At 46.2% G+C, this 13,813-nt stretch overlaps 1 protein-coding gene across 8 annotated transcripts in view; it reads left to right on the forward strand.

Moving 5' to 3' along the window:
* Positions 1-10,771, forward strand: part of arfgef2 (ADP-ribosylation factor guanine nucleotide-exchange factor 2 (brefeldin A-inhibited)) — a 79,672-nt gene extending 68,901 nt beyond the window's left edge. For 6 of the 8 annotated variants that reach the window (XM_083770157.1, XM_083770161.1, XM_083770159.1 and 3 more), the window contains 5 exons: positions 534-673; positions 4,102-4,279; positions 6,334-6,472; positions 8,512-8,629; positions 10,455-10,771. In XM_083770157.1, the coding sequence (XP_083626283.1) occupies positions 534-673; positions 4,102-4,279; positions 6,334-6,472; positions 8,512-8,629; positions 10,455-10,625 (746 nt within the window). In that variant the 3' untranslated portion in view covers positions 10,626-10,771. Of the gene's footprint in view, positions 1-533; positions 674-3,903; positions 3,928-4,101; positions 4,280-6,333; positions 6,473-8,511; positions 8,630-10,454 lie in introns of all 8 variants that reach the window. The other 2 variants (XM_083770158.1, XM_083770164.1) reach the window with 2 other exon arrangements.
* Positions 10,772-13,813: the final 3,042 nt, after the last annotated feature.

Genomic DNA, 13,813 nt, shown 5'->3' on the forward strand with positions numbered 1-13,813 from the left:
CAGAAGCTGTTTGCCGGGCTGTTGATAAAGTGTGTGGTGTGTTTCTGTGTGAACCAGGAGTGTCGGACCAGAAGCTGTTTGCCGGGCTGTTGATAAAGTGTGTGGTGTGTTTCTGTGTGTACCAGGAGTGTCTGACCAGAAGCTGTTTGCCGGGCTGTTGATAAAGTGTGTGGTGTGTTTCTGTGTGAACCAGGAGTGTCTGACCAGAAGCTGTTTGCCGGGCTGTTGATAAAGTGTGTGGTGTGTTTCTGTGTGAACCAGGAGTGTCGGACCAGAAGCTGTTTGCCGGGCTGTTGATAAAGTGTGTGGTGTGTTTCTGTGTGAACCAGGAGTGTCGGACCAGAAGCTGTTTGCCGGGCTGTTGATAAAGTGTGTGGTGTGTTTCTGTGTGAACCAGGAGTGTCGGACCAGAAGCTGTTTGCCGGGCTGTTGATAAAGTGTGTGGTGTGTTTCTGTGTGTACCAGGAGTGTCGGACCAGAAGCTGTTTGCCGGGCTGTTGATAAAGTGTGTGGTGTGTTTCTGTGTGTACCAGGAGTGTCGGACCAGAAGCTGTTTGCCGGGCTGTTGATAAAGTGTGTGGTGCAGCTGGAGCTGATCCAGACCATCGACAACATCGTCTTCTTCCCAGCGACCAGCAAGAAGGAAGATGCCGAGAACATGGCCGCCGCACAGGTCGGTTGGTTGGTCACACCCAGGGGGTCAGGGGTCACCCACATGTCTGTACACGCATAGATAGAAAATAAAATAGATGCCTCCCTCTCATTGGCCGCTGCAGATCGTTGGAGCGGTGTGTGTGTGTGTGTGTGTGTGTTGAATGAGGGGCGGGACCACAAGGAGTGGTTAGAGTCTGCACTCTGCAGTGGTTCTTTTTTTCACTTTCTTTTGTTTGAAAGCTGGGGGAGCGACACTGACTGGGCTTTAGGTACACTTAATTCCAATATCTCATGTTGTAGCACGACCTTGAGTTTATTAATGCTTTTCTGTTTTAATTTTTTATATAATGTATGATTAGAAAAGTGAAAATGACTTTGTTCCTGTAATGCCCGCGGGCTGCCGGTTGGTTGCTGGGTTACAGTAAGGTAAATAAGGTGGATGTGTTCGCAGTACTGTGTTGTATTATATGGAGCGGCTTTAGCCCATTCTGGGCGGGAACCCCTTTTGGTGTTTTAAAGCATTATGTTATGCTTTAGCTTTTGAAAAATAGCAGATCTACAAGCTTCAATCTACTGAGTGCCGCGCTACGAGCTTGTAGGTCTGCTATTTTCCGTGAAAATGTAGTGCACATCTTTGAATATATATATATATATATATATATATATATATATATATATATATATATTCTTTCAGAGCAAACTTTTTTAACTCAAATCTTTGCTTCTGGGGAGGTCCCTGGAACAACATATTTTCAAGATGGCGGTCGATATAATTTCTTGGGTCATTGGCATGAAATATTGAGCACCACTGATATAGAAACATGAGGTATTTCAGAAAACTGTCAGGACTTTTGAAGACATTTTCTTTTTAATTTTGACGTCGGGCCTGAATGGGTTAGAGTGCCTCTCGGCCAATTACGATGCGAGGTCGTTAACGAACGGTACCGTGATAAGTGAGGCGCCGTGCTCGTTTTCGACCGACAGAGTTCGTTAGAGTTCATTCTCGATAAAGTGCAGAAAGAATTAAACCTTTTTTTTTTTATATATATGTCATCTCGTTGCAGTTCAGTTGCGGTTTGGCATTAATTATGCATTTGCACCGCATGACGCTCAAGAGGAGCTAACTCAGTGAAATGGCAGCGCCAGAAACCAGAAACCAGGACACAACCTATTTCACTGTTTGAGTGGTGGAGCTTTGTGTGTCTCTGACTGTGTCCGAGCCATAGACTGTAAAAAATATGGACAAAGCGTTCCCCGGGTCTAACATGGACGTAAAATGAAGCCTGCAATTCCTTGCACTGTAAGTCGCTATATTTCTAGATCCATTTGGGCCCAGCTGGCCCATTGGCTGGATCCGTTTGGGCCCAGCTGGCCATTGGCTGGCCCAGACAACGAGGCGGGACTTCCTCCCCTTACTCTTCGTTGGTTTTTATTTTGACTGGACGGGGGGTGGCTCCCGTTCATAGACTGTAACGGTAGCCACGCCCCTCAGAACATACGCGACTTTATGGTCATTATTTTAATAAATGGGACCATAATTTTCCAAAAAGAAAGTGACTGGAAGCAGAACGTATTCATGACCATGTTTATTAAGGTAATACAGTCTAGGTGAAGTTGGGCCCAAATACATGGACCTCTATGGAGATATGGGGTTTTTTTGGGCCCAATGACAGCGCCACAACAGGCCATTATTTCAGGAAGTGCCGATTTCCTTAGTGGCTTCACGAAATATCTGTCTGACTGCCCCCCCTGGTCCGAGCATGAAAATAGCGTTTGGTTGGTTTCCATCAGCAGGTGTCACTGTTGTGCAGCCTAAAACACCACATTAATTGTGTTAACCCATTCGGAGGTGGTCCTTGCGGGAGGTTTTGACTAAAGGGCATCCATGGTCTCTCCTCCTTACAGAGAGGAGGTGGAGATGGTGGTGGTGAAGTTGGGCTCTGACCAGGGCATGTACAGACACATGGTTAAAGGCTATGGTCTCTCCTTACAGAGAGATGACCAGGGCATGTACAGACACATGGTTAAAGGCTATGGTCTCTCCTTCTTACAGAGAGATGACCAGGGCATGTACAGACACATGGTTAAAGGCTATGGTCTCTCCTTACAGAGAGATGACCAGGGCATGTACAGACACATGGTTAAAGGCTATGGTCTCTCCTTACAGAGAGATGACCAGGGCATGTACAGACACATGGTTAAAGGTCTCTCCTTACAGAGAGATGACCAGGGCATGTACAGACACATGGTTAAAGGTCTCTCCTTACAGAGAGATGACCAGGGCATGTACAGACACATGGTTAAAGGCTATGGTCTCTCCTTACAGAGAGATGACCAGGGCATGTACAGACACATGGTTAATGGCTATGGTCTCTCCTCCTTACAGAGAGATGACCAGGGCATGTACAGACACATGGTTAAAGGCTATGGTCTCTCCTTACAGAGAGATGACCAGGGCATGTACAGACACATGGTTAATGGCTATGGTCTCTCTCCTTACAGAGAGATGACCAGGGCATGTACAGACACATGGTTAAAGGCTATGGTCTCTCCTTACAGAGAGATGACCAGGGCATGTACAGACACATGGTTAAAGGCTATGGTCTCTCCTCCTTACAGAGAGATGACCAGGGCATGTACAGACACATGGTTAAAGGCTATGGTCTCTCCTTACAGAGAGATGACCAGGGCATGTACAGACACATGGTTAATGGCTATGGTCTCTCCTTACAGAGAGATGACCAGGGCATGTACAGACACATGGTTAAAGGCTATGGTCTCTCCTCCTTACAGAGAGATGACCAGGGCATGTACAGACACATGGTTAAAGGCTATGGTCTCTCCTCCTTACAGAGAGATGACCAGGGCATGTACAGACACATGGTTAAAGGCTATGGTCTCTCCTCCTTACAGAGAGATGACCAGGGCATGTACAGACACAGGGTTAAAGGTCTCTCCTCCTTACAGAGAGATGACCAGGGCATGTACAGACACATGGTTAAAGGCTATGGTGTCTCCTTCTTACAGAGAGATGACCAGGGCATGTACAGACACATGGTTAAAGGCTATGGTCTCTCCTTACAGAGAGATGACCAGGGCATGTACAGACACATGGTTAAAGGCTATGGTCTCTATGGTCTCTCCTTACAGAGGGACACTCTAGAGGAGACGGAGGTCCAGGGGGTGGACCCGGGCTCTGACCAGGGCATGTACAGACACATGGTTAAAGGCTATGGTCTCTCCTTACAGAGGGACACTCTGGAGGAGACAGAGGTCCAGGTGATGGACCCGGGCTCTGACCAGGGCATGTACAGACACATGGTTAAAGGCTATGGTCTCTCCTTACAGAGGGACACTCTAGAGGAGACGGAGGTCCAGGGGGTGGACCCGGGCTCTGACCAGGGCATGTACAGACACAGGGTTAAAGGCTATGGTCTCTCCTTACAGAGGGACACTCTAGAGGAGACGGAGGTCCAGGGGGTGGACCCGGGCTCTGACCAGGGCATGTACAGACAGATGGCCTCCCAGCATCTCTTCAAGCTGCTGGACTGTCTCCTGGAGTCGCACACCTTCGCCAAGGACTTCAACTCCAACAATGAGCAGAGGACGGCTCTCTGGAGAGCAGGTAAACACCAATGGTCATCCATTTGTAAATCTTTAAGCATTTTTAGCATAATGTAACGCATAGCGTCCTTCAGGGATCCCGCGGGTCCTTAAGAAGTCTTTAATTCTTTTTTTGATTTGTCTTAAATTTGACCAAATCTGACCATAGGTATTCAAATTGTAGATGAGGTTTTTAAGGCTCATGGGGAAATGAAAACCATAAACATTCTGTGCATAATAATTTGATTAGTTCATGATATTCGACAATGAGAGACCGCTAATAATACAGGTTTTTTGTCTAGAAGCCACAGCGAGCAGCATTAGAAGGATAGATGGATTTGTTTGTTGTTCTCGGCTCAGCTCGTTTTGTCAGTAGGCTAAGCTATGGGTATGCTGTGGGTGGGTGGGTGGGCAAAAGAATAGTTTATAAACTAATCAAGCGCTCCCTTTCTCCTGCCCGCGATGGCCGACAACATGGTTGGCAGGCGTTGCTGGCGTGCCTCGCCCTTATTGAGGACTCATCCATTCTGTGAACTGTCAGGGGTTGGGCTGTTTTTATGCTTTATTTTGGTTTCATTGTGCCTGGATCAACTTTGCGTACAGGCATGTACAGGCAGAGGCGTACACATTATTGCCTGTCCAAAATGTAATTCCTGGAAAGGCCGCTGTGTGCAGGAAGGTCAGGAAGCATCTGGACTAGATGACCTGAGCCACCTTCATTTGGCTCGCCTTGACTAGAATTACTAAATGACCATCATGTACTTATGTAATAATGGACTTCTGGAAGCTTCCCAAACACACTGGGGTGACCCTAGACTGTAGCTAAAATAAGAACATGTCCTGTTCTTTTCCAGGCCTGCCATCCTGGGCTCTGTGGCCTGTTGCTGGTTCTGTTCTATTTAAACACTGGTTCCCAAACTTTTTAGGTTGTGAGTCGTGACCCAAGAGACAGATTAGATGTTTGCCCGGGACCCAAACTAGTAAAAAAAATAGCAGATCTACAAGCTCATAATGCAACGCTTCGCGCCGTCTTGTGAGCTTGTAGATCTGCTATTTTCACTACTTTCTAAACATGCGTTTTGTAATTTATGGAATTTATTTTTTCTTTGATTTCTTCATGAAATTACTGCGGGGGAAAACAAGTAATTAAATTAGTTTTTAATTATTCTGGGAATGTTTTTTTTTTAAATGTTTTGAGACAATAATAATTAAAAGCTAAATGTAGCAGGAACCATGAATAAAAGAAGGGAAAGGAATGTGTCTCAGTGTCTGCAACCCACAAATGGGTCCCGACCCACTGTTTGGGGAACCAACAGAACATCTGTCCCTCTAGCTGTCTGTAGGTGCTTTTCCATTTAAGCCTTTGCTAATTAAAAACCTTTTCCGCAAGTGTTTCCATGATACCCCATTTGCGCATTTCCTTCTTTCTGATGTAGACCAAAGTCCACCCCCTTCCATTTCCTTCTTTCTGATGTAGACCAAAGTCCACCCCCTTCCATTTCCTTCTTTCTGATGTAGACCAAAGTCCACCCCCTTCCATTTCCTTCTTTCTGATGTAGACCAAAGTCCACCCCCTTCCATTTCCTTCTTTCTGATGTAGACCAAAGTCCACCCCCTTCCATTTCCTTCTTTCTGATGTAGACCAAAGTCCACCCCCTTCCATTTCCTTCTTTCTGATGTAGACCAAAGTCCACCCCCTTCCATTTCCTTCTTTCTGATGTAGACCAAAGTCCACCCCCTTCCATTTCCTTCTTTCTGATGTAGACCAAAGTCCACCCCCTTCCATTTCCTTCTTTCTGATGTAGACCAAAGTCCACCCCCTTCCATTTCCTTCTTTCTGATGTAGACCAAAATCCACCCCCTTCCAGCGCAAAAAAAAAACGTTTTAGCGAAAGACTTATTCGCATGTTGAGGTGTTTCCATCCAGGAGTTTATACGCAAGAGCCTTATTGCACAATACCATGGCTTAATGGAAACATGACTTCTCTCCCGCCCTCTCTCTCTTTCTCTCTCTCTATCTCTCCTTCTCTCCCTCCCTCCCTCCCTCTCTCCCCCTCCTCCCTCCCTCCCCCCCAGGGTTCAAAGGGAAGTCTAAGCCCAACCTCCTGAAGCAGGAGACCAGTAGTCTGGCGTGCAGTCTGAGGATCCTGTTCAGAATGTACTCTGACCCCCAGCTGACCCCCTCCTGGCCTGACATCCAGACACGCCTGCTGCTGTGAGTGACACCTGTCAATCATTAGTCAGCACCTATTTTAACTGATGTTCATTCACAGACATGCAGACGACAGAGGAATTATAAAGTGCTACAAATCACTGTTGGTTTTGACAGCAAATGTTGCTATTTGCTGTAGTCTCGCTGTAGTCTGGATCTACACCTTCCCAAATCCCAGTAAGGAAGTTGCCATTTCCATGTCTGATAAGCAGCAAGCTATATATGCTTAGAGGATTTCTATTTATATTAGGATAACTTTGTGCGACTGTAAAAACGAAACTGAAGTGGGGAGGAGGCTCCACTTCTATTTTACTCATGACAGCTCTTCCGTTGCTCCAGACTGTACGACGGAAGCATTTATATTTTACTCATGATCAGAGCTTCCGTTGCTCCAGACTGTATGACGGAAGCATTTATATTTTACTCATGATCAGAGCTTCCGTTGCTCCAGACTGTATGACGGAAGCATTTATATTTTACTCATGATCAGAGCTTCCGTTGCTCCAGACTGTACGACGGAAGCATTTATATTTTACTCATGATCAGAGCTTCCGTTGCTCCAGACTGTATGACGGAAGCATTTATATTTTACTCATGACCAGAGCTTCCGTTGCTCCAGACTGTATGACGGAAGCATTTATATTCTACTCATGATCAGAGCTTCCGTTGCTCCAGACTGTATGACGGAAGCATTTATATTTTACTCATGACAGCTCTTCCGTTGCTCCAGACTGTATGACGGAAGCATTTATATTCTACTCATGATCAGAGCTTCCATTGCTCCAGACTGTATGACGGAAGCATTTATATTCTACTCATGATCAGAGCTTCCGTTGCTCCAGACTGTATGACGGAAGCATTTATATTTTACTCATGACAGCTCTTCCGTTGCTCCAGACTGTATGACGGAAGCATTTATATTTTACTCATGACAGCTCTTCCGTTGCTCCAGACTGTATGACGGAAGCATTTATATTTTACTCATGACAGCTCTTCCGTTGCTCCAGACTGTATGACGGAAGCATTTATATTTTACTCATGACAGCTCTTCCGTTGCTCCAGACTGTATGACGGAAGCATTTATATTCTACTCATGATCAGAGCTTCCGTTGCTCCAGACTGTATGACGGAAGCATTTATATTTTACTCATGATCAGAGCTTCCGTTGCTCCAGACTGTATGACGGAAGCATTTATATTTTACTCATGACCAGAGCTTCCGTTGCTCCAGACTGTATGACGGAAGCATTTATATTTTACTCATGATCAGAGCTTCCGTTGCTCCAGACTGTATGACGGAAGCATTTATATTTTACTCATGATCAGAGCTTCCGTTGCTCCAGACTGTACGACGGAAGCATTTATATTTTACTCATGATCAGAGCTTCTGTTGCTCCAGACTGTATGACGGAAGCATTTATATTCTACTCATGATCAGAGCATCCGTTGCTCCAGACTGTATGACGGAAGCATTTATATTCTACTCATGATCAGAGCTTCCGTTGCTCCAGACTGTATGACGGAAGCATTTATATTTTACTCATGATCAGAGCTTCCGTTGCTCCAGACTGTATGACGGAAGCATTTATATTCTACTCATGATCAGAGCTTCCGTTGCTCCAGACTGTATGACGGAAGCATTTATATTTTACTCATGACAGCTCTTCTGTTGCTCCAGACTGTATGATGGAAGCATTTGTAAATTGTGAGAGGCGATAGTCTGGCAACGTGAGACTAGGGATGCTAGGGGTTGAACCAGACAATGGCCTTGTGGTTAGAGTGTCCGCCCTGAGACTGGGAGGTCGGGGGTTCGATCCCCGGCCGGGTCATACCAAAGACTGCATGTAAAAATGGGACCCAATGCCTCCCTGCTTGACACTCAGCATCAAGGATTGGATTGGGGCGTCACATCTACTAATCAAATGATTCCCGAGCGCGACACGGCTGCAGCTCACCGCTCCTAGAGATGGGTCAAATGCGGAGAACAAATTTCACTGCGGTAACGTGTGTGACAAATAGTACGACTGTGTGTTGTGTTCTCAGGGTGTGCAGTGAAGCTCTGGCATACTTCATCGGCCTGACGTCAGAGAGCCACAGAGAGGCCTGGACCAGCCTGTTGATGTTACTGCTGACCAGGACATTACGACTGTCTGACCACAAGGTAACTAATACTGCTGACCAGGACACTACGACTGTCTGACCACAAGGTAACTAATACTGCTGACCAGGACACTACGACTGTCTGACCACAAGGTACTCGCTTAAAAACAGCCGGGACAACGCTCCACACGTCCCAGACTCTTCTCCCTTCTGGCTCCAAAACTATGTAATGTACTTCCCATTGCAGTCAGAACTGCAGCCTCACTCCCAATCTTCCGCCGTAGTCTGAAAACCCACCTCTTCAGACTCCCATCATGGCCCGTAGCACTTACCCTAGCCCAGACGACCTTACAGCCAGGCATATGCAAAGGCTCAACTTATGTAACTTAGATAGCACTTTATGTAGACTTAGATAGCATTTTAGACAGACTTATAGCATTTTATGTAGACAGCACCAGAATAGCATTTTATGTAGACATAGCACTTTATAGTATATATGTACAGTTTCATTACATAGATATTCCACAGGGATGTTCTTAGCTTACGCATGTTTGCTGTACAAGCAGCTCAGCTTCATGCTATGGTTATCCATGGCGATAGAGTGAAGCCAGCCTGTTCTGTCCACAGAGGGCCTGTTGATGTAACTGATAGTTAGTCAAAACGTTTTGTTTGGCATTTCTGCACCTCAGTCGGGGAAAGTCCCTGGATCTCCTCTCCTCCTCCACTCAGGCTACGCTTTGCTTCCCATAGAGGGGGGGGGGGGGGGGGGGGGGGGGGGGTCAGTGATGATAAGAAGTTAGAACATTATGTAAAGGACAGGGCCTGCCCTTTATCGCTAGCTCTTTTGATTAATCGAACAATCGAGAAGCACTTCTTTTTACGGTGTTTTGTGTAAATAGCAAAGAACGTTTAAAAGCCACAGAGCTTGTCTATGCTTTTTTTTATTATATTATATATATATATATATATATATATATATATATATAATATAATCCATTAAAACGATTTGTGTGATTAAATTGTTTGCACACTGGACACGTTTTTCGGAAAAAACGACGGAAAAACACAGCTAAAGAATGTATACTTGGCCAGTTTGTGTTTGCTTCTGTCATCACCCTGGTATCTTCCTGTCTTTCCTTCCTCATGGATAGAGCTGTGAAATAGAAAGAGCATTCATTATACTGTACTTCTCCCTTTTACTTACAGTACCCCCTAACTGTACCCCTTTGGTTCTACTTCTGTTTTCCTTCTTTCAATTATTTCAGAATAGTGTCGCAGTCCCACCCCCTTTCCTGACGACGGCAGGCCCAGGAAATGAATCCCAATGCATTTTTCCCATAGACATTTCAAAACGTATTTATTTAAAGACCTTTTAAGCGTTGTACGAAGCCAACTCTTGTCGGGACAAATCATGACAACACACACAATATTTTGGACCAAACAAATAATTTATAAAGATGAAAAACAACAAAGAAAGTGTTGGAACCGTTTTTTTTTCTAATTTCTAATTCTTTGTTTTGCCCGAAAAATTGTGTTTGTTGTCATGATTTGTCACGACAAGAGTTGGCTTTGTCCGCCGCGTAACCGTCTTTAAATAAATACTTTTTGAAAAGTCTATGAGGGAAATGAAGGAGATTTATTTTCAGGGTCTCTCGAGGGGGCGCTCTATAGCAGGCTTTAAACCACTGAACTCTGGGGGTTTCTATAGCAGGCTTTAAACCACTGAACTCTGGGGGTTGACTAACTTTTCCCTGTCTGATCTTCTCCTCTCTCATGTCCTCTCCCCTGTCCTCTCCCCTGTCCTCTCCCCTGTCCTCTCCCCTGTCCCTCCCCCTCTCCATGTCCCATGTCCTCTCCCCTGTCCCTGTCCCTCTCCTCCGTCCCAGTTCAAGCCCCATGCGTCCTGCTACTACCCCCACCTGTGTGAGATGATGCAGTTCGACCTGATCCCAGAGCTGCGGGCTGTGCTGAGGCGCTTCTTCCTGCGCATCGGAGCCGTCTTCCACATCGCCGCGCCCGACAGCGCCCGCTGCCGGACCCCGCCCCCCTCGTCCTAGGACGGAGGGGCGCAGAGGGCAAGTTGGGGTGTGTGTGTGTGTGTGTGTGTGTGTGTGTGTGTGTGTGTGTGTGTGTGTGTGTGTGTGTGTGTGTGTGTGTGTGTGTGTGTGTGTGTGTGTGTGTGTGTGTGTGTGTGTGTGTGTGTGTGTGTGTGTGTGTGTGTGTGTGTGTGTGTGTGCGTGGAGCGGGGAACGGGGAACGGAGGCCCAGGTTGTCCGTACTGGAACTGTTTCTGTGGATTGGATTGGAGGTCCAGACTGGAGAGAACAGACACTCTGTAGCAGAAACTCTCTCTGTCTGATCAGGACTCTGTTTTCGGTTTAGGTTTTTGTTTCGTTTTGTTTGTTTTTGAAGTGCAGTGTTCTGCTCGCGTCTCTTCGGCTCCTGTCCTTCCTTCTACCGCTTACCCCTCTCCTCCTCCTCCTCATCCTCCTCTCCCTCCTCCTCCTCCTCATCCTCCCTCCTCCTCATCCTCCTCATCTTCCTCCTCCTCCTCATCCTCTCACAGCACTGTGACCGGGGACAACCCTTACCCCTCTCCTCCTCATCCTTATAATCCTCCTCTCCCTCCTCCTCCTCATCTTCCTCCTCCTCTTCTTCCTCTTCCTCCTCCTCCTCATCCTCCTCCTCTCACAGCACTGTGCCCGGGGACAACCCTTACCCCTCTCCTCCTCAACCTTATAATCCTCCTCTCCCTCCTCCTCCTCATCTTCCTCCTCCTCTTCTTCCTCTTCCTCCTCCTCCTCATCCTCCTCCTCTCACAGCACTGTGCCCGGGGACAACCCTTACCCCTCTCCTCCTCAACCTTATAATCCTCCTCTCCCTCCTCCTCCTCCTCCTCCTCATCTTCCTCCTCCTCTTCTTCCTCTTCCTCCTCATCCTCATCCTCCTCCTCTCACAGCACTGTGACCGGGGACAACCCTTACCCCTCTCCTCCTCATCCTTATAATCCTCCTCTCCCTCCTCCTCCTCCTCCTCATCTTCCTCCTCCTCTTCTTCCTCTTCCTCCTCATCCTCATCCTATCCCTCCTCCTCATCATCATCCTCCGTGACCGGGGACAACCCTACCCCTATCATCCTGCTCCTCTCCCTCTTCCTCCTCTTCCTCCTCCTCATCTTCCTCCTCCTCTTCTTCCTCTTCCTCCTCATCCTCATCCTATCCCTCCTTCTCATCATCATCCTCCGTGACCGGGGACAACCCTACCCCTATCATCCTGCTCCTCTTCCTCCTCCTCCTCCTCCTCCTCCAATGGGAGCCCAGCACTGTGACCAGAGACAGGCGTCACTGTGTGATTGTCGTCTCTCGTCGTCGCCACCACCACTACCCCCCACCCACCCCCCCACCCCCCTTTGACTCTCCTCCAAATGTAGTGACAACAAAGGCAGTACAAGTTGAATAATTTATTGGTATTGTTGTATACCCCCTGCACCTGATTTAGTTGGTTTGTCTCTGTGTCGATTTGATTTGTTCTGTTCTGTTTTTGTTTTGTTTGTTTGGGGTCTTTTTTAACGAACAAAAAGAAGAAATGCATATCTAAACGGACGGCGAAAGCAAATGAAAGATACTGAGTTGTATTTGACAAATCTTAACCATTGCCTAATGGAAAAGCTTGTTGGCCACCTGTGCCTAGTTAAAAAAAACAAATATATATATATATATATATGTATAAAGAATTATAAAATAAAAGCGACACGCCGTCCTGGGGACCCAAAACGACTGCTATTTTATCGTTTATACCATCGTTATATATCGTTTATCGTTGTGTGAGGCATAGCTACGCCTGGTCCAGGGTCTAACAGTACTGTACCATTGTGTGAGGCATAGCTACGCCTGGAGTCCAGGGTCTACTGTACTGTACTGTACTGTACTGTACTGTACTGTACTGTACTGTACGGCCTTTGAGTTGAAGAGGGGGATGACGATGGAAGCAGCCGTACTCTCCGCTCCCCAGGACCCCCCGAGGTGAGGACCACTATCTTTAAAAGAACCTCCTCCTTACTGAGACTTTGATGATCCTATTGAAGACATTGTGACGGCTGAACCCATGATCTATTGAAGCTTTATCTTCTTTTTTATTTTATTTCTTTTTATTTGATTTTTATTTGCGCTACTGTGTTCTGCTGAAGAGACTGAAGACTAATCGACTGCATCGTGTGATAATATGGTGGTGGAAAGAGTACTCGCATGTTTTATTTACTTAAGTAAAAGTATCGGTACTGCAATGTAGAACTACTCCCTTACAAGTGAAAGTACGGAATTCAACATTTGCTCGAGCAGAAAGTGCAAAAGTGTTTGTATCAAAATGTACTTATAGAAACAATTTGTAGAAAATACTCGCTATGCAGAATGTCCCATTTCAAAGTTTTCAAATGTTTGAACCTCTTTTGAAAATAGCCGATCTACAAGCTCACAATGTGTCGCCTGGCGACGCATTGTGAGCTTGTAGATCGGCTATTTTCAAATGGCCCGAAATGTATATATATATACTGTAGGGCTGATGTGGTTTATGTACTTTTTGTAATATTAATCCAAATCTACAAAGTTTTCAAATAAACGCAGTGGAAGTAAAAGTACAATATTTGGATCGGACGATGTGGTGGAGTAGAAGTAAAACTATTGGAAATTGGAAATGCTCAAGTACAAATACCTTAGAAATTCTACTTAAGTGCAGTACTTAAGTAAATAATGTACATAGTTCCTTTCCACCACTAACGGTGACCTGCAGCATCTGTAATGCAGTGCCGCTTCCATTCTATGGTCAGCCATGACAACACTATGGCAGATCTCAGGTCTGTAATGCAGTGCAGCTTCCATTCTATGATCAGCCATGACAACACTATGGCAGATCTCAGGTCTGTAATGCAGTGCAGCTTCCATTCTATGATCAGCCATGACAACACTATGGCAGATCTCAGGTCTGTAATGCAGTGCAGCTTCCATCCTATGATCAGCCATGACAACACTATGGCAGATCTCTGATCTGTAATGCAGTGACCACACTATGGCAGATCTCAGGTCTGTAATGCAGTGCAGCTTCCATCCTATGATCAGCCATGACAACACTATGGCAGATCTCAGGTCTGTAATGCAGTGACCACACTGGCAGATCTCAGGTCTGTAATGCAGTGACCACACTATGGCAGATCTCAGGTCTGTAATGCAGATCTCAGGTCTGTAATGCAGTGC

Source organism: Protomyctophum parallelum (assembly GCF_964188405.1).
Source record: "Protomyctophum parallelum genome assembly, chromosome: 7".
In the NCBI taxonomy this organism is placed as follows: domain Eukaryota; kingdom Metazoa; phylum Chordata; class Actinopteri; order Myctophiformes; family Myctophidae; genus Protomyctophum; species Protomyctophum parallelum.